The sequence below is a fragment of the Schistocerca serialis genome, chromosome 7, assembly GCF_023864345.2.
Source record: "Schistocerca serialis cubense isolate TAMUIC-IGC-003099 chromosome 7, iqSchSeri2.2, whole genome shotgun sequence".
Taxonomy (NCBI): Eukaryota; Metazoa; Arthropoda; class Insecta; order Orthoptera; family Acrididae; genus Schistocerca; species Schistocerca serialis.
Genome location: NC_064644.1, coordinates 107,111,263 through 107,132,647, shown reverse-complemented (window position 1 = coordinate 107,132,647; position 21,385 = coordinate 107,111,263). Strand labels below are relative to the sequence as shown.

General features: G+C 38.2%; 1 protein-coding gene across 5 annotated transcripts in view; it reads right to left on the bottom strand.

Moving 5' to 3' along the window:
* Positions 1–21,385, bottom strand: part of LOC126412064 (eye-specific diacylglycerol kinase) — a 903,754-nt gene that overhangs the window by 128,084 nt on the left and 754,285 nt on the right. For all 5 annotated transcript variants that reach the window (XM_050081449.1, XM_050081447.1, XM_050081448.1 and 2 more), the window contains exons 9-12: positions 18,894–19,086; positions 13,867–13,969; positions 11,607–11,797; positions 2,729–2,826 (exon numbers count right to left, since the gene is read on the bottom strand). In XM_050081449.1, the coding sequence (XP_049937406.1) occupies positions 2,729–2,826; positions 11,607–11,797; positions 13,867–13,969; positions 18,894–19,086 (585 nt within the window). The remainder of the gene's footprint in view (positions 1–2,728; positions 2,827–11,606; positions 11,798–13,866; positions 13,970–18,893; positions 19,087–21,385) is intronic.

Below are 21,385 nucleotides of genomic sequence, written 5' to 3'. Positions count from 1 at the left end.
ACAATATTCTACATGAGTCAGCTACATCCGAATGATTGCCTTTCCTTTATTTCATGCAATATTGTACTTAACTACATGTAAGAAAATAGAATTTTATGTATGCTCATACAGACACAAAATATACATTGCTGAAAAATTATTGACATATCTTGACTGAGAGTGCTAATGAATGCAATACTCTAATTAAGCATGTAAAAGAAAACAGAATTTAATGTCCACATATAATGCCACAAAAGACACATTATTACACACATTAATTAACATGAGTACATTAGTAAAAGGTCTTTAGTTTTATCTACAAATATTCTGATAACTATAAATTGCCCTGTAGAGATTATGAGGCAGAAGCTACCAATTTTCACAACACTCCTAATATTCATTAATGCTGTAGAAGCTGTGGAGTATTCGATGTTTAGGTTCTCTTTTAAATGTATTAAATTTTGTATTCTTACTGATCTTACCTGCCAATGCATTGAAGAAATTTTTTACTTATTGAAGACACTGTTCTGATACACCGGGTTTTTCAAAATAAATATCGAAGTTTTTAAGGCTTTGTAACATTTATTACATTCAAAATACAATTATATGTACATCAAATGAAAGAGCAATTCAAACAATTTTGTTTGTATAGCTGCACATAGGTGCATGCTCTGTTTCCTGTGTCTTCCATTACAAAGAAGGCGTTGAAAGAGAGAGAGAGAGTGTCATGTGTTGACCCCAGAAATCACTTTGGAAGGCCAGTTGTGAATTAGCAATTCCACTGATGTCCATGCGGAGACCTTTAAAGAAGACACTTATAACTACACCCTTATCGTTTGCAGTTGTTACAAGTTCTAGAGCTTACAGACTAAGGTTTATGTGCCAACTTTGGGAAATGTGAACACATGCAATGCGTGCATTTGGGGAAGTGGAGGGGATTCAGCAAATCCCTTGAGATGGTACAGTTGCAATGAAACTCCCCTGAACTGAACGTTTTTTGAGCCATATCCTGGCAGAAAGTTTATAGGCCTTTTATCTCAGTAAACTCAAATTATGACTTTTTCCTCAACTGAAAGAAGCTGAACCACAGACTCTATTGGCAGCAAGACGGTGCACCGCCTCACTGCCATATCTCGGTTCACAACTGGTTAAACAATGCTGTACCTGACCGTCAGGTTGGCTGCAAGGTGCCAGGTGACAGAACTTGTTTTGTATAGCCTCTACATTCACCCGATCTGACATCATGCAATTTTTACCTTTAGGGCTTCATAAAGGATCATGTTTACATGCTTCCACTACTAGCTGATCAATCCGACTTAAGAATCAGGACAGGGTATGGAAAGAATTCGCCTATTGATTCTGTGTGTTCCACATTGTACACTTGTAAGAAAAACTATTTGAGTTGCTCTTCTTATTTACAATTGTAAGTTAAATGTAATACATGCTAAAAAGCCTTAGAACCCCGATATTCCTTTTTGAAACACCCAGTATTGATTTTCGGAAAGTTGTTCCTGTTTTATGTTTCATACTGTTTCTTTGAACAAAGTTGAAAACTCTCAATGAGTCTTAATGACACAGATACTGTCATATACAAATATAGCTGGTAGGATAACAGTTTTTAATTCTTTAAAAATACATCTACATGTTTCTCTGTAATAAACAAAATCTTATAACTTTTTCTGGAGTTTAAATAATGGTTTTGCAAAAGTGTTTCTCAAGAATGATATACTGTACACTAGCAATTCATACTGTTTCAGCATGGCAACAATCTGTGAGCATTCTTAATATGTAACAGAACTTGTTTAACTTTTCTACACGTTTGTCCCACCTAAGTGTTCACCTACCCATAATATTTAAAATTTTACAATCCTTTTCCTGAATTTGGCTATTCCCTAATGTACCCTTTGCGAAGATTCTGGTTTTAGTTATTTTATAGTTGAAATCCACCCACACACTTTCTTTAGCAATAGAAAGCCATCTTTAAACCACTTTTCTGCTACATCTATTGTTTTGTCAGTTTTATGCTGCACCTCATAATCATTCTATCTTTTCATAAAGAGGTTGGTATCATCTGCAAAAAAAAAAGTATCTGCTGTTGAAAGCAGAAGTTTAAGCAATCACTGGAATATATTCCAGGGTGCAAAATCTTACTTCTGAGACTGAGTAGCCTGCGCAGGCAACATGATTCTGACAGCTGCTGCTTCTCTGGAGGTACACATTTCTTCCCATTCATCTCTAATGGCAGAGATACCATACATATACATTCATGTTTTGGGTGATTTAATCTTAAATTTCACACTCTCTATACGATTTCCTTTCAAAAATCCAGCTTACATTCCCTCACATTAAAGCATGGCCACTATTCACAACCAGTTGTTTTCAACTATGTTTTTACAAGCAAACATTACTTGACATGCACTTCTTACATTACCCAGGTTTCACATAGCTTTATAGTTCAATTAATATAACTGTCTGCCTTGTAACAGTAACATAAACAAATGTGTAAATTTCATTATTTCCAAGACTACTAAGGAAAAGTAAGCAAATCTGAAAGCTACTTCAGTTATTCCTTCATACTCTTCATTCTTTTTTCTGCAAATTTCCTTTATTGATGACTGAAAATACAATATTTGTCCTTTAGTATCCACTTGCCCCTGTTTGCCTCCCACAAATGGTTACTGTACCAAACTTTGAAAATGAAGTTGAAAAATCTTTGTTTTATTAGAATACTGCGATACAATGACCATACCTGTTTGTTTCAATAGTTCCTTGTCATAATGGTGTTGTTCATAATCTGACATACTAATTCGGTACACACTAATCTTGAGCTGTTCCAAGGCAGCCTGTCTGTAAAAACAGAAATGTAAACAACATAAGCATCTGCAACTTTTTTTGTCAACATTAAAAGAAAAAAGAATGCCATTTTCTAAATAGTATTACAAACATATGGAGAATGAACTTTCATTGAAAGTCACAGTTTCTGCCACTTTCAGCACACCACATTAATAGTAATGTCCACTGGCCATCCAGATCCAACTAACAAGGAAATGGTCAGGCTTTCACATCGAAACCTGCCATTATTTTTGTATGCCAGTTGTAGTTAACATCACTTAAAGACCTACTTGCCAATTTTCAGCTGCCAATACACAATGAAAGTTACCTTTAAAATAAATAAATACATAAATAAAGATCATGAAAGCACCTATTTACTCGATTGTCACTTGCAACTAACAAATCGAAATCCCCGCATTTGATAGTTTTATTGAATCCTGGAAGGGCAATGGAGATTAGTCTAACTTTGAAAAAGAATGTGCACTAAATGGATGCTTCCAGTCACAGAGAAAAAGTACAAAGGCAAGTGCACACTTAACAACTGTACTTACAAATTTATACAAAATAGTACTGGTGATCAAACTGCATGCTTTCTTGTCAGATGTGTGAAACAACCAAAACTTTGGACCACATGTGAGAGATCAATGTTTTACACAGAAAAGCTTGTTGTGGAGTCATCAAAGTCCACAAACAATTCCCTTCTCCTTCAAGATGCTTGACCACATCATCAATATTATAAACATTACAAATTATTATTATTACTCCTATCTACAACCCATTGACAATAGAATACCAGTACTTTAAACCTGGTATTGATCAATTCACTTTGTAACCATATCTGTTGTAAATCATCAAAACATAGTTCGTCAGGAACTGATAATTTTGGTTGACAATTTTAGGGTCTAGTTTACAGAATAACATGTGTAGTTGGGATATGAACCTTCTCTATATAATGATATGTACTTACCAGCACCATAGCCAACTTATTTTCTTCTAATTAGTAATTTTTGTTTACAAGCCAAAACTACTACCATGTTTGAAAATACACAATAAAGCAAAACTAATAAATAAAACAATATTATTAAACGGCTAGCTTGCTTCTCACCATGTAGAGTATACACTGAATCATAGACAGGCAAAAAAAAAAAAAAACTGCTACACATTTTAGCTTTTGGCCAAAGAGCCTTCTTCTGAAATAGAAGACACACACGCACACACACATTCACATGCGGCGTGTTCAGCAACAGTGTGGTCCAGTTGTTTCCTGGCCACAGGTTGTCAGTGGCCATTCAAGTGGACAGACAGCTTGTTGGGTGTCATCCCCACACAGAATGCAGCACAGTGGTTGTAGCTTAGCTTGTAGATCACATGACTGGTTTCACAGATAGCCCTGCCTTGGATGGGATAGGTGATGTTTCTGGCCAGCCCGGTCACAAACATCACCTATCCCATCAAAGGCAAGGCTACCAGTGAAACCAGTCATGTGATCTACAAGCTAAGCTGCAATCACTGTGCTGCATTCTATGTGGACATGACAACCAACAAGTTGTGGCCAAGAAACAATTGGACCACCCTGTTGCTGAATATTCCGCCAAACACAACATCCTTCATTTCGATGACAGCTTCACAGCCTGTGTTATAAGGATACTTCCCACCAATACAAGCTTTACTGAATTGCACAGGTGGGAACACTCCTTTAACCCGCCTGGCCTCAACCTTGGAGTCATTGTCCTAACCCGCCAGCCCCTTCCCACTTCCCATTCCAGCACTACACAGTCCTCTATTCCACATACACACCAAGTCGTTTTACCTCCCAGCCTCCTCCTTACCCCCATCCAGTTGCCTCTCCCGTCATGCACTGCGGAATAAAGTATATCAACCACATAATTAAAAAAACATGTGAAAGTTAAGTAACAAATGATTATTAGTTGAAATAATGCATTGCAGAAAGTTTCAGCAGGCTAGCAGACAGCACCTGCATGTCTGTACAGGTTCACAGATAAGTCTGTGTGTTGTCTTCCCACTTCCACACACATCTGTTCACTCACACTCAGTTACCAATTGGCTCTTGAAATGTGCAGTTTAACAATGGAGTCTCACTGTTCTATTGGTCTTCTTATTAATGAAGTTTTCCATAAAAGTGTGTATGGAGGGTTTCCTAAATACATTACTTTAATTGAAGATTACAGTGAAGAAGAAAAAGTGTTGTTTTACTCACGACTTGGCCCAGAGATTAACTCAACTTGCAAGTATCATGAAATTAAATACTTTAAGAAATTTCATCACCTTGTTGGGCAGTCTTGCTTGGACCCTTTTTAAGGAACATAAGCAGAATATAACGAAAGGTCTGAGAGTAACAAAGTTTGATTGTTATTCTAAAAATAAAAAACATTTTATCAATATAGTACCAGGAAACTCATTGTGTCCAACATGTTATTCCAAGATATTTGTCGTTGACAAAGAAAGGGTTATTGATAGTTGAGAAAGGAATATTGCTGGTTCAGATAAGGAGTTTTATGACTCATAAGGCACTATAAAAAAAGTGGTTTTAGCTCGAGAAAACCTAGGTGTATTGCCTGCTAGTAAAATTAGAAAACTAAGTGAAATTAAAAGGCCTTTTGCATTGAATGAAAAGTTAAGAAATTGGCAATTACTGTCAAAAAGAATTTGGAAGTTTCATTTCAAATTAAATGAAACCGGATGAAAGTCCCAAAAATTCTCCAACTGAATATGATGACATGATAGAAAAGCTAAAAACTAAATATCGTACCTCAAACAAAGAGTTAACATTATCAGTTTCCTACCAATTAAGTTGAGCAAAAGTTAGTGATGAATTTAATCTGTCAGAATGTTTCATTATATTAACAAGGCAGTTAGTAAAAGAGCAACAGGGAATTTTAGCTGCATTACAAAAAAATAGTATCTAATTTCATAAATGAAAGCACAATTGAGAAGTTTATAATGTTTTACAAAGATGACAATTGCAGCCATTTGATGCCTTGCAAAAAAGATTGTGTTTCTTTGAAAGAAAATGCTACTAAGGTTCAGAGACAAAAAAGATTAATATTGTGTAATTTATATGAACTATTCAGTGAAGTCAAAAAAGAAAATTCTGACAGTAAAATTGGAAGGAGGAATTTTGCAAGTTGAGAATAAAATTGTGTATTGTTGCAGGGGCATCTGGCACCCCTTATGTTTGCGTTTGTTTGTATCACAAGAATGTTAAGTTAATGACAGACGAGGCCCATCTTACAACTGACTATAAAGACCTTTTGGACATTCTGGTTTGCAGTACTGACAGTTACAATCGTATGGTTATGCAAAAACTTCAAAACTATCCAGGCAAACAAGCTTTACTTGACATGTTTCAGGAATGAGAGGCAGGCAGTTTGATGACTGACAATACAGAATACAAACAATGGGTGACACTAGACAGAATTGAAATGGTGACAACTACAAAAACATGAGAAGTGTTTTTTGAAGTGTTGATACCTTCTGTAAACCTGAAAATGCATCACTTAGTTGACAAAGCTCAGGGTAAATTTCCGAAAGACAAAAAGCAAACATTGGCAGTTGATGAACGCTTGGCTCTTGCCTACTTTTCTGAAAACTATTCCTTGGTTGTTTAGAACGAAGTACAAGGGTACCACTGTTTTGTGTCATAAGTGGCTACCTTGAACATAATGCTACATCAGTGCACACTTTTCAACTGCAATTAACAAACTACATAAAAGAGCACAACTCTTCCATAAACAAACTGATCTACTTCTCTGACAGTGCTGCAAGCCAATTAAAATTTTTTTTATTAACATCACCTCCCACAAAGACGACTGTGGACTTGATGCAGAATGGAACTTTTTTGCATACCATGCCATGGGAAGAAGAGTGTCATGGTGTCAACGGTACAAGAAAATGAGCCGTCACAAAAGTTCGTCTGTAGCAGACCTAAGAGGACCAGCTCTTGACATCTCATGAAATGTTTAAGTTCTGTACAGAACAGGTAAAAGGGATTACCTATGTTTTTATAAAATGTGAGGAAATACAAGAACTCTACGCCAATGTCTTGGAGGAAAGATTCAGCACTTGTCAGAAGATTAAAGACACTCAATATTTTCAGTGTTTTATAACTCAGTCACACAAATTGCTCAAGAGTAAATTCCCTTGATAGTGAACATCAACAACATGGAAAACTTGTACCACTGAAAATTCAAAATAAGGACATTGTGACTTGTGTTTGTGGCGAACAATGGTGAATTGCCGAAATTGATAACATTGCTGTCACACCCAGGTGTAGATGTTACATTTTACCACCCAAAAGACGATGGACCTCATTTAAAAAAAGCTGAAAACAATGAAATCTGGATGCCAGTTGAAAATGTACTGAAGAAGCTGTCTCCCCTGGAATTAAAAACTGTGACTGAACAAACTTTTAACCTAACTCCCAAAAACTGAGAGAAGAAATTTCCCTCTTGTTCAATGAACAATTGTAGTGATACATCCCATTCCTTGAATGAGAAGTATCGCATCCTTAAATACATATGTCCGAAAAAAGATGTTTGTGACAGAGAGTAGTCAATAAGTTGTGAGCACCCCAATGTTGGGAGGTGTTTTAAATCATAGGTGCTGGTATCAGAGCTAATGATCCAGTGACTGTACGAAGTGGGTAGCAGTCAGACGATACTAACTGCTGAGGTGGAGATAGGAGTGCCATGGAGCGGCCGGTGCAGAAGAAAGAGCTCCATGAAATCTAAGTATGCAAAATATTAAAGACAACAAATGTATGTAATTGTTAATTGTAACATTGAATATCAGATTTGTTATGCACGTAGTTCAGAGAGAGAGTATACATGTTGGTAGCTGTCCTCGTTTATCATGTATCGAGTTCTAATTTTGAAGATAATATAGAAGGTGATTTAAATCTCATTTCTTAATTACGTGGTGGAGTGAATGAGAATGAGAAGTTAGTTTTCAGCACCTTTATCTGTAGCCTGTAAGGATGTGAAGTGTGAGCCAAGCTGGAGGAAGAAGGCACCCAGATACAGGGCACAGACTAATAAGACCCTGATGAATAATACTTGAGGGCGACTGAATATTCGGTAAATAACATTCATTGCATATAAAATGAGAGTTCAGGTGGCAACTTATTTAGGTGTTTGGTTCAAGAGGTGAAATATAACAAACCGCCACACAGCCCAAGCCAAACTGGAAACACAAATAAGTTGAGAAAACAAATAAGTTGAGAAAACAAATAAGTTGAGAAAACAAATAAGTTGAGAACAAGGTAATGTAAATAGTTGGTTCATTTTTCTTTAGATATATTTACAAAAAAGTGATTCAGATACATTTAAATTATGTAACTGATGGACTTCATCCATTAGTCTACATACTGCAGGTATTAAGAAATATATCTTTATTTTCAAGTTGAAATTTATACTGAAGTTTTATATCATAAAGATCTATTAAGCAGACGATTTTCAGATTTTTATCTAGTCCCCTGAAAAGACATTGCAAGCCAAAGAACAAAAAAATTCAAAAAATCCATTTTTTTTAAATAGTGTATTTTTTTAAATGTAATCTTCTGACCAGTGATACTCTATGATAAGTAACTACACTGTATAGTGTAATAGCACAAAAATATTAAGGCTGAGAAATTACCCCTTCTTTGGAAAAATACTGTTCAGAAACTGCATTTTTCTTTTTCTCTTAATTTGGTACCAATAACTTTGAGCCATTAAAAATATATTACGGAATACATTCAGCTAAGTGATCATGGTTTTAATTTATGGTATAGTGTGTGCTCAACTAAATGTTTATTTTTTTAAAGGTCTGGGGCAACCGATTACTGAATACTTTAAAATCCGCAAGTGCTTATACATGATGATGACTGATTCGTGGGGTGCTCAACTGCGCAGTCATCAGCGCCCATACCAAGTTTTTTTCACAGTCCAATTTTTTACACAGTCCAATTTTTTACACAGTCCAATTTTTTACACAGTCCAATTTTTTACACAGTCCAATTTTTTACACAGTCCAATTTTTTACACAGTCCAATTTTTTACACAGTCCAATTTTTTACACAGTCCAATTTTTTACACAGTCCAATTTTTTACACAGTCCAATTTTTTACACAGTCCAATTTTTTACACAGTCCAATTTTTTACACAGTCCAATTTTTTACACAGTCCAATTTAGCCACTGTCACGGATGATGATGATGATGATGATGATGATGATGATGATATGATAAGGACAACACAAACACCCAGTCCCCTGGCCAGGAATTGAACCCAGGACCCATGATCCAGAGGCAGCAACGTTAGCCACTAGACCATGAGCTGCGGACGCTTGTACATGCAAAAGAATGCTTGCAGCTTGAAACAAAAATGGTCACTTTTCTGAAACAAAAATGGTCACTTTTTTTAAAACGGTAACCAATACTGTTTTTCAAACAAGTATTTTTGAGTCCACGAAATATGGGGAATTTACCCAGTGAATATCAATTATTTTCTGAGATGGTCAAGCAACCAACGCTGGACCACTTGGTGTGGACTGACCACTTGGTGTGGACTGACCCACAGGTCAGAAAATAAAAGATATATATAACTAAAAAGGAGTGAAGACAGAGTAGTTACAGAGAAGAAATGCTGAGATCAAAGAAATTAACATAAATTACGGACATGTTGGCGGTGAGAACCAAGGACATGTTGTAATGCCAGTTCCCATCCGCAGAGTTCTGAGAAGCTAGTGCCTGGGAGAAGAAAGCAGATGGCATGTGTCACAAAACAGGCACTTAGGTCAGAACTGTCATATTGTACAGCATGCTCTGCAACAGGGTATTTTGTGTTGGCAGGGTACACCCTCTGTCTATGTATGTTCCTACTGACTGATAACCTGTTGGTTATCATACCAATGTAAAAGGCCGAAAAGTGTTTATATAACAGCTGCTGCATGACGTGTGTCACTTCACATGTGGCTCTTCTTTTGACAGTCTATGTTTTGCCAGTTACAGGACTGGTGTAGGTGGTAGCAGGAGGGTTCATACGGTGAGTCTTACATTGGGGATGGCCACAGGGGTACGAGCCACAGGGTTAAGAAACAGGTGCAGAAGGAGCATAGGGTCTGACCATGATATTGTGGAGATGGGGTGGGGGACATGAGGAGGGGAGGGGGCAAAAGCTGTTCTACATGTGGTAGTCAAACTGTCACACAGAATGGACTTCTTTTCAGGGCATTATTGTGGGGGAAATAAATGGAAAAATACAACAAATTTTACAGCCAGTGTTTCTATTTGAGAGGCAAATGAGGATTTTAAATACATCCTACACAACAATTCAAAGTACCTGGGAAACATAAAACGCATTTTCACCTTGGAGGAGACTAATGCAGTGAAAGGTAAGTACAATAGTTTATTTTGAACCATTCAGGTGTCCTTGCAGCAGTAGAGTTTGCTGTGCAAATCTCACGACATGTGAGTGCACTCCCAAGCTCCAGACGAGAAAGCTGAAAGACATTTGAAAGCCACTGTGAAACAAAAGGCAGACACAGAGTTCTCCCTCTCCTCAGCTTTCTAGACCTGTTTAAATATGCATGTCATTCCTCAAAGTAGGGCAGGCTCCTTCCCGACTCCAATCAAATTTTGTGTAGAAGTGTGGCAGCCAGTCTGTGATTCACATGGCTGTAAAATCTCATCCTTAATGCAGGTTCATGGTGAACAAACAATATATGTTTCGAACAGTGTATCACTGTTTCAGTCACCATGAGAATTCAGGACAGAAACCGAAACTTTTCCCCCCGACTTCTGCAAATACAGAAACCATGCCAAAAATTTCACTCTTCGTAATTATTTTTGAGTAACTTCCAGTTGCCTGCTTGGCTAGCCGTGTGGTCTAATGCACTGCTTCCTGAGCGGGAAGGAGTGCCAGTCCCTGCACGAATCTGCCCGGTGGGTAAGTGTCAAGGTCCAGTGTGCCAGCCAGCCTGTGGATAGTTTTTAAGGTGGTTTTCCATATGCCTCAGCGAATGCGGGCTGGTTCCCCTTAATCCACCTCCGTTACACTATGATGGCGATTGCTGCGCAAGCACTGTCTCCACGTATGTGTGCACTATAATTACTCTACCATGTAAACATTGGGGTTACACTCGTCTGGGATGAGACATTCCCTGGGGGTCCACTGGAGGCCAAACCACACAATAACCCTGGGTTCGGTGTGGGGCGGCAGTGGGATGAGTGGACTGCTGTAGCCTGTTGTGGGGTTTTGTACCACTGAGGGTTACGGCGGGGACAAAGCCTCTCCGTCGTTTCTAGGTCCCCAGTTCAGTACATACATACATACACACACACACACACACACACACACACACACACACACACACACATATATTCATACAACGTCTAGTTCATGCTGGCAGCCAAAATTCTGCAAATGGTAGTTTCGCAAAGTTGGCTAACACTGGAAAAAACACAGTATCAACATGACAAATCTCACAATTTCAGAGATATATTAACAAGCTTGAAAGTGAGCCATAAAAACAATGCAATTGTAGATTATATTTTGCTGAACAATTTAAATACAGATATTTCCTGAAGCATCAGAGGATTTCTCTGTAATGGTACAGAGAGAACATACCATGCTAACAACTTACTTTTATGGTCCTTACATCTATCTTCAACACTACTACTATAAATTTACCTCACACTGATTCATGAGAATTTTGCCTATCTCCCTGCAATATCAACTATCATACAGATGTGCCAGAATGGAAACAAAGGACTGAGCAATCAATTTAAATACTTACTGAACATTTGCTTTACCACCTCTTCTTTTGGCAAGCATTGGGGCTTTATTTAATAATGTCATGGTGATTATTGAAGGGTTGAGCTTGCAGGCTTCACCATCTACCTGCATGGGTATTGTCTTGGTAGTAACAATTCGAGCAGACTTGCACTGTGTGATACAGGTTCCATGTCCACCAGCTTGCAGCAAAGGCTGAAAAACAATAGCCAGTGTCAATTGCTTGCATGTAATGGTAGACTCTTAAGTGTATTTTCATTTTGTTGTAAATTGTATTTGGAATAACCAAATGAAGTACTTCAAATACAACCAGCAGTAAAAGGTCCCTAAAACATTCATTCTGCAATATATTACTAGCAGTAGTTATAGGTTAAGTAAGAAAGCACTGTAGCTGTATTTCCAGGTCAAAACCAATTTTTTTCTCGAACAGAGCAATCATCATCGTTTAAAAAATTTTCACTGCCATTGCAAATGTGTTCCTACTACATATAAGAAAACTTTTTTGAACACGCAATATCTGGCCTTTATGGAAAAACTGCACTCAGCTGCGAAAATGTCTCTCAGGCAAAAAATGATTAAAATGTGTAGCAAGTTGACTGGTACTGTACGATTACAATCTACAAATATTTTCAGGAGCACTCTATTCTCTAATGTTCAATTAGTATACATTTATAGACTTCAGGCTGGCCACTGTCAACCTGTATTAACCACTGTTCAATAATGCATTTCATTTCAGTTTTATTTTGGTAAAATGAGTTGTGAAACAGTTTCTGGGTCATTGTGGGCATGAGTGATTCTCGGCCAGGAATAAAATTTAACTCACTCTTAAGTTAGATTTAGTACTGAAAACAAACAAAACAGGTGGTTAATCCTTTACAACTGGACACTATTTATGTATACTTGTGAATATAGTGAACTCTCCACTGTCACATGTCTCTCTCTTTTAAATCACCTCTGTGAAAATCTTGATACTGCACCACTCTGCATTATCTAATTTTGTCTCAACATGAGCACATCTGGCAGTCAGTTTTTTTCATTGATGGCTATTTGTGTAATTACTGCACTGCATTTGTCTACTTTGTAATTCATACTGATCAGTCACAACTGAGCTCATGTATTGATCTGTCAGAATAGAAGTTATTTGTTTTAGACAAAGCAACATAGTTAACTAAAGAAAACATTTAATAAATTGTGAAGAATAAATAAAAGAGAACCTTTTTTTTTTATCTGAACTTTGAATTTTATTTGGAAAGTCCACCTCTGAAGTTTCATCCTTGTCCATTATTCAAGAGATTATTATCTTTCCCTCTGGTGGAGATACAAAATGAGCACAACATAATTAAAATGAACTTGAAATCATACCTGTGCACTACAGCTTTGATGAAAAATTAATTTCAAAGTGTGTGCTTTGTGTCAGCCACTTTTTATTTTCTTCCACTGCCTATTTCAATGGTTTAAACCTTCATCCTTGAGTAAATACAATTTCTTCTCCTGGATGCATCCAGAGTCATATACCTTAAGTACACATGTGGCCACCCATGAATGATGGTTTAACCTCTTAAAATGTATGGTTGCATAAAATAAAAATTGAAAAGTGATTGAAATGGACTTGTCTTTTGTTTCATAAATGGTCACAAGTTTCCAAATGGCAGTCCAACATGGACAAAATAAGGTTCAGCTACATAAACTGGAGTGCAACCTGGTGTAGTCTTCTTGCTAGGTGGAGCTTTCTTCCTCTACTCTCTGCACATTCCCCCTTATTAGTACTCGAAGTTTACTGATTGGGGTCTAATATGCCTACAATGTGCTACACAGCTGCTACTCGGGTGTGAGAAATTTCATCCCCTTATTACTCCCTTGACTTGCATATATGACCCCTCTAGTTAAGGTGCAGAAACTAGCAGCTAAACTTAGCTAAGAAATTAAACCATTACTTAAATCAAACCTGGAAGGGCCCACATCAGTCATTCAATGAACTACCGCACTTACTGACACTTTCAGAAATATTCTGCTTCTTTGGTAATTATTGTTTGTTTTACCCAGAATAAAGAAATTCACAACATACTTTCCTGAACTGCAGGTGCTTGTGCATCTATGATATCTGGCAGAGTGGAACAATAAATTTACATTTTTTTATATATTATTAACAAGAATCATCATATGTGTATGAAGTAAGAAGCAATATAAAATGAACAAATAGAAAGCAATCACATGGAACAATTTTATCATAAAAATACCACTTTTCTCTCCTTTTTAAAACTCACCAACTGATATGTTGTGAGTCCAACAACTTCTATAAGGCCATCATCAGTTGCTGGTTCCACATTACCTCCTGCTCGATTCCAGGGATGAGTGCCACCACCATAACTACAATCAAATAATATTCTGTTATTCAGAATAATCCCAACTGTGTACTTTTCTTTTTAAATGTTAGGTATACAAACTGACAGTCATTTCTTTTTGGTACAATATATTCATATGAAATTAAGTACTTTGCAAAACAAATGAATCACAAGAAAATGATTGTCTGTCATACATTTAACAATGGAAAATCCAGGATGGAATGTAATAATATTATCAAAATGGCAGTTGATACTCACCATACAGTGGAGATGCCAAGTCACAGATAGGCACACCAAAAATATTGTCTGAAAATCAGGTTTCGACCAACAAGGCCTTCATCGGAGTTAGAACACTCAGTCTCTCTCTCTCTCTCTCTCTCTCTCTCTCTCTCTCTCTCTCTCTCTCAAGCAAATGACACACACACACACACACACACACACACACACACGGCCGAGTCTCTGGCTGCTGAGGCCACACTGCGATCAGCTGAGCATGATCGGAGATGCAGCCAGGTGATGGGGGTAACAGGTGGCTGGGATAGGGAGGGGGGTGGATATCAGGATAGGGGTGGGTTACAGTAAAGTGCTACTTGTAGGAGCATACAGGGACGAGATGGAGAGAGGGAAGGGCAGCTAAGTGCAGTCGGGATGTTAAACAGAGGGTGGGGGCATAGTGGAAAAGCAGAGAGGTAAGAAGACTTTGGGTATATTGACGAAATACACAACAGTGTAGTGTTGGAATGGGAACAGGGAAGGGGCTAGGGGGTAAGGACAAATACTGGCAAAGGTTGAGGCCAGGAGGGTTACAGGATGTAGGGTATATTGTTGGAAGAGTTCCCATCTGTGTAACTCAGGGAAGCTGGTGTTGGTGAGAAGAATCCAGATGTCACAGGCTGTGAAGCTGCCATTGAAATGAAGAATGTCGTGTTTGGCAGCATGCTCAGAAACTTGGTGGTCCAGCTGTTTCTTGGCCGCAGTTTGTTGGTTGTAATTCAAGCAGACAGACAGCTTCTCAGCTGTCATGCTCACAAAGAATGCAGGACAGTAGCTACAGCTTAGCTTTTAGATCACAGGACTGGTTTCACAGGTAGCCCTGCCTTTGATGGGGTAGGTGATGCTTGTGCTTGGACTGGAGTAGGTGGTGATGGGAGAATGTACGGGACAGGTCTTGCATTTAGGTCTATAACAGCGATAAGAGTGATTAGGCAAGGGGATGGGAGCAGGAGCTGTGTAGGTATGGACGAGGATATTGTGTACATTCGGTGGGCAGTGGAATACCACTGTGGGACAGGTGGGAGTTCTCAGTACTCTGTTGTATTTCCCTCGACTTGTTCCTACCATATAATCATTGAGAAAATGTTTAAAGCATCAAATCACTGAGAAAATGCTTCAAACATTCATTAGTAGATGGTGCACGGTATTTGCGCCAAGCAGTGCTTCCCTCCACAGCTCTGAGTGCCATGTGTCAGGTCTTCTTCAATTGGCCTGAGATAGTTCGAAGAGACAACACACACGTTTTTGGCAAGTGGGCACAGTGTTTTGAGCTGCGACAGAGATCTTGCACTTAGATAAAAATAAAGAAAGATAAGCAAGGCTGTAATTCTGGAAGATTGATACAACTGACTTCTCCAGTTTGAGAGATGCTTCTGAAACACTGATGTTAATGCAGGCATGCAGGATCTCCATATGCAGTATGGTGAAAGTATTTCATACTTATTCATCTCAAAAAGCTATCAAAAATTCTTATATTAAACAGAAGACTGGAAAAAACTCAATGTATTCAAAAGAGGAAAGATCATGGCTGGTGTATGCCATGTTGTTGTTGTTGTTGTTGTTGTTGTGGTCTTCAGTCCAGAGACTGGTTTGATGCAGCTCTCCATGCCAGTAAAGCTGCATGCCCTCGGGAAAAATTACAGCCGTAGTTTCCCTTTGCTTCCAGCCGTTCCCAGTACCAGCACAGCAAGGCCATTTTGGTTAGTGTTACAAGGCCAGATCAGTCAATCATCCAGACTGTTGCCCTGCAACTACTGAAAAGGCTGCTGATCCTCTTCAGGAACCACACGTTTGTCTGGCCTCCCAACAGATATCCCTCCGTTGTGGTTGTACCTACGGTACGGCTATATGTATCGCTGAGGCACGCAAGCCTCCCCACACTGTACTGTATCTAAAATATCTATGATATTTATCTCTGCAAAACAGAAAGGCCTGATGACAATGTACAGGGAGTTTTACAGCGTCAGATCCCAAGATAGAGTTGTGTAAGGAATAGATGTCAATTTTGCAACGATTTTTCTTGAATTTATATTTAGTTATTCACGTGTAAAACATGTAAAATAAATTAGAAATGGTTTTTGTTAATTGCAGTCCTACTAGTTACAATATGTTTTTCGATTCTTCAGAACTTTTCCACTTTCACTCTTCATAAAATGCACGTACCTATTCTTTATATAAAATCTGTCATGTTATTGCTCGCTCTTTTATTGTATGTTCAAAGTACTGTGGACACACAACATCACAGAAGAGGAGCTGTCAAAGATTAGAATTGTGAAAATTAGTGAGTGAAGGCAGCAGAGGATTAAACAGGTAAAAAGATGAGGGCTAGTAGGAACCCTTGGGTAACAGAAGAAATATTGAATTTAATTGATGAAAGGAGAAAATATAAAAATGCAGTAAATGAAGCAGGCAAAAAGGAATACAAACGTCTCAAAAATGAGATCGACAGGAAGTGCAAAATGGCTAAGCAGGCATGGCTAGAGGACAAATGTAAGGATGTAGAGGCTTATCTCACTAGGGGTAAGATAGATACTGCCTACAGGAAAATTAAAGAGACCTTTGGAGATAAGAGAACCACTTGTATGAATATCAAGAGCTCACATGGAAACCCAGTTCTAAGCAAAGAAGGGAAAGCAGAAAGGTGGAAGGAGTATATAGAGGGTCTATACAAGGGCGATGTACTTGAGGACAATATTATGGAAATGGAAGAGGATGTAGATGAAGATGAAATGGGGGATATGATACTGCGTAAAGAGTTTGACAGAGCACTGAAAGACCTGAGTCAAAACAAGGCCCCCGGAGTAGACAACATTCCATTAGAACTACTGACAGCCTTGGGAGAGCCAGTCCTGACAAAACTCTACCATCTGGTGAGCTAGATGTATGAGACAGGCGAAATACCCTCAGACTTCAAGAAGAATATAATAATTCCAATCCCAAAGAAAGCAGGTGATGACAGATGTGAAAATTACTGAACTATCAGTTTAATAAGTCACAGCTGCAAAATACTAATGCGAATTCTTTACAGACGAATGGAAAAACTGGTAGAAGCCGACCTCGGGGAAGATCAGTTTGGATTCCGTAGAAATGTTGGAACACGTGAGGCAATACTGGCCCTACAACTTATCTTAGAAGATAGATTAAGGAAAGGCAAACCTACGTTTCTAGCATTTGTAGACTTAGAGAAAGCTTTTGACAATGCTGATTGGAATACTCTCTTTCAAATTCTGAAGCTGGCAGGGGTAAAATACAGGGATCGAAAGGCTATTTACATTTTGTACAGAAAGCAGATGGCAGTTACAAGAGTCGAGGTGCATGAAAGGGAAGCAGTGGTTGGGAAGGGAGTGGGACAGGGTTGTAGCCTATCCCCAATGTTATTCAATCTGTATATTGGGCAAGCAATAAAGAAAACAAAAGAAAAGTGTGGAGTAGGTATTAAAATCCATGGAAAAGAAATAAAAACTTTGAGGTTCACCGATGACATTGTAATTCTGTCAGAGACAGCAAAGGACTTGGAAGAGCAGTTGAAAAGCAAAACGAGGATAACGGAATGTAGTCGAATTAAGTCGGGTGATGCTGAGGGAATTAGATTAGGAAATGCGACACTTAAAGTAGTAAATGAGTTTTGCTATTTGGGGAGCAAAATAACTGATGATGGTCAAAGTAGGGAGGATATAAAATGTAGACTGGCAATGGCAAGGAAAGCGTTTTTGAAGAAGAAAAATTTGTTAACATCGTGTATAGATTTAAATGTCAGGAAGTCGTTTCTGGAAGTATTTGTATGGAGTGTAGCCATGTATGGAAGTGAAACGTGGACGATAAATAGTTTAGACAAGAAGAGAATAGAAGCTTTCGAAATGTGGTGCTGCAGAAGAATGCTGAAGATTAGATGGGTAGATCACATAACTAATGAGGAGGTATTGAATAGAATTGGGGAGAAGAGGAGCTTGTGGCACAACTTGACTAGAAGAAGGGATCGGTTGGTAGGACATGTTCTTAGACATCGAGGGATCACCAATTTAGTATTGGAGGGCAGCGTGGAGGGTAAAAATCATAGAGGGAGACCAAGAGATAAAAACACTAAGCAGATTCAGAAGGATGTAGGCTGCAGTAGGTACTGGGAGATGAAGAAGCTTGCACAGGATAGAGTAGCATGGAGAGCTGCATCAAACCAGTCTCAGGACTGAAGACCACAACAACAACAACAACACCAACACCAACACCAACACCAACACCAACACCAACACCAACACCAACACCAACACCAACACCAACAGTGAGTGCATTGGTATATTTTGCAGAACTGAAGCTGTTGAAGTGTAAAATTATGAAGATAAGTGAGTGAACTGATGTGAGCATTCAAGTATAATTTAATCATGTTTTTAACTTGCGTAAGATACATTAGCGAAATTTTGGATTGCTGTTATATACACACATAAGGGTGACTTAATAAAATGTTATCTGTGCTAAGATGTTTTTGTATGCCATACACATAAACAAAACTGAAGATGTGTATGTGTTGACTAAATTCATATAATGGAGATTGTCTATGGATTAATGAATAAATAAATAAATAAATAAATAAATAAATTTATTTTAGCAGTAACAGAAAAATTCTGCATGAACCATGTGGTCATAATTTAAAATTAGCAGAATTATTTCACATCTGAAATTACCTTGGAATGTTGAGAAACACAATTGCATGGACCTTATGATCCCTCAACTTAGGAGTTATGTCTTTACCATCACATTCTAATGTGACTAATTCTGCAAGTCCTTTCCATTTCCGCCTCAAAAGATCTTTCCCACCAGCTTGTCCATAGAACATCTTATTCCGAAGGCGAGAGTTGAAACGCTCAGGATGTGCTTCTATAAACACAGAGTGAAAATCTAAGAACTAAAATTCTAAGGTAAATAAAAAGACATGAGTGAAAATGCAATTTTGATAAAAACTTGGATTCCACGTGTCTTATTTTCACTAGGATAGAAAGTTTTAGTAGACAAACACCACTAGAATAGACGAGAAATAAGTTAGTCAATTCGTTGAACATACTTCAGTTATACTTAATGGACACTGATCTAACATCAGATTATACCAAGATAAAAAAAAAATTTATTTTAGTCATGGCTGTAACTTTCAACAACCTTAGTACTATTTTTCAGGATAAATTTCAGTCATCAGTTGCAAATAAATTTTATTATCTTTACTGGTTTCGACAAATTAATTTGTCATCTTCAGAAGCCTAAAAAATTAGGAATATTATAAATCTTTAGATCTTGGCTATACATTTATGTGAAGTATAAAAAGTGTATCACAAAAACTTACTTAGTTTAGCAGACAGTCAATATCTTATTTACAGAAGGATAATGCCATGGAACAGTCACAAATTTACATATTGTATGTGATTATTTTGAACACTGTTTTACAATTTACTATAACTAGGTCACATTTATGTATCTGTTATGCTAGCAGCAAGGAATATATACATAAAAGCATGTATAAAAAATATAAGCAAGGCATACAGGGTGTGATTCAAAAGTTTCACGACTTAACTCAGAAGTGGATATTTATTGAACATTTAAGTACAGTGGACTAAAATTCTTCAAAATATGATCCTTCAGCACCAACACAGCGCTGCCAGTGCATCTTCCACTGTTCGTAGCCCTTCTGGAATGCCTCGGGCGTCACGCTGTCAAGGGCTCTAGTCGAAGTCTGCTGGATGGCGTCGGTGGAGTCAAATTGCTTCCCTTTTAGGCCCGTCTTGATTCGGGGGAAGAGGAAAAAGTCACTTGGAGCCAAGTCGGGGCTGTAGGCTGGCTGCGGCAGTGTTGTCACGTTGAACTTGACCAAAACTTCGGAGGCGGTGCACAATGTGTGGGTGGGCACATTGTCATGGTGGAGAATACAATCAACCTTGATCGCTGGGCAGATGCGGCGAACTCGATCCCTCAAGCGGTGGAGCACTCCAGCGTAAAAGTCACCTGTGACAGTCTGTCCACAAGCAACAAACTCCTTGTGAATCACTCCTTTACCGTAAAAAAAAAAAAAAAAAAACAGCATACACTTCACACACGACTTGCTCAAGTGAGCTTTCTTGGGCTTCGGTGAGGAAGCAGCCATTCTGAGCTTTGACGCTTCGACTCAGGATCGTACTTGTAGACCCAGGTCTCTTCACCAGTCACCACTTTCTCCAGAAGGTTCAGATCAACATTCAACCATTGGAGCATTTCCTGGCAAACAGTCATGCGCCATTTCTTCTGATCCACTGACAAAATTTTTGGCACCAGTTTGGTACACACTTTTCACATCATCAAATTCTCCGTCACAATCCTCCACACTGTACTCTGACTGAGTCCCAGTTCATCAGCAATTAATCTAGTACTAAGATGACAGACAATGTTTATAAGTTCCCGCACTCTCTCCACATTCTGATCTGTTCGGCTTGATGATGGCCTCCGAGAGTGGTCGTCGTCTTCAACATTCCCGCAGCCATCTTTGAAACGTTTGTGCCACATGAAAACCATTGCATGGGCCATGGCTCCTTCCTTAAAGGCCTCTTGAATCATACCGAGAGTCTCCGTGGCGGTTTTGTTCAGTCGCATGCAAATCTTAATCACATAACGCTGCTCCCAAGTTTCGACCGAGGTCGTTCCCTGAGACCCCCCCCCCCACTACTTCCCCCCCCCCACTACTTCCCACACCCGGCAAAAACGGTCCGCGTGCACTACCCGAATCCCCGAAACGAATCAGTCTTGAAACTTCTGAATCACACCTTGTATACCTTTTATACTTTACATAAATGTACAGCCAAGGTCTAAAGATTTATATCATCCTTAATTTTGTAGGCTTCGGGGAGATGAAAAATTAACTTGGCAAAAATGGTAAAGATAATAATTTATTTGCATCTCATGACTGAAATTTATCCCTAAAATTTTTAGTTAGTTAGTTACACGTTCCAAGGATCATTTTGCACAATAGATCGTAATGATGTAGAATGAGGCATTTTGGATTCATGTTGCAAATTAATTTGTAGATATGGTCACATTCTGAACATTTCTCAATAGTTTATTTTTACTTTTATTACACAAAGAAAATTATTGTGAAATTATTATTAAGCACAAATCAGAATAAGTGCTATCAAAGAAAGATAACATCTACCATATATAA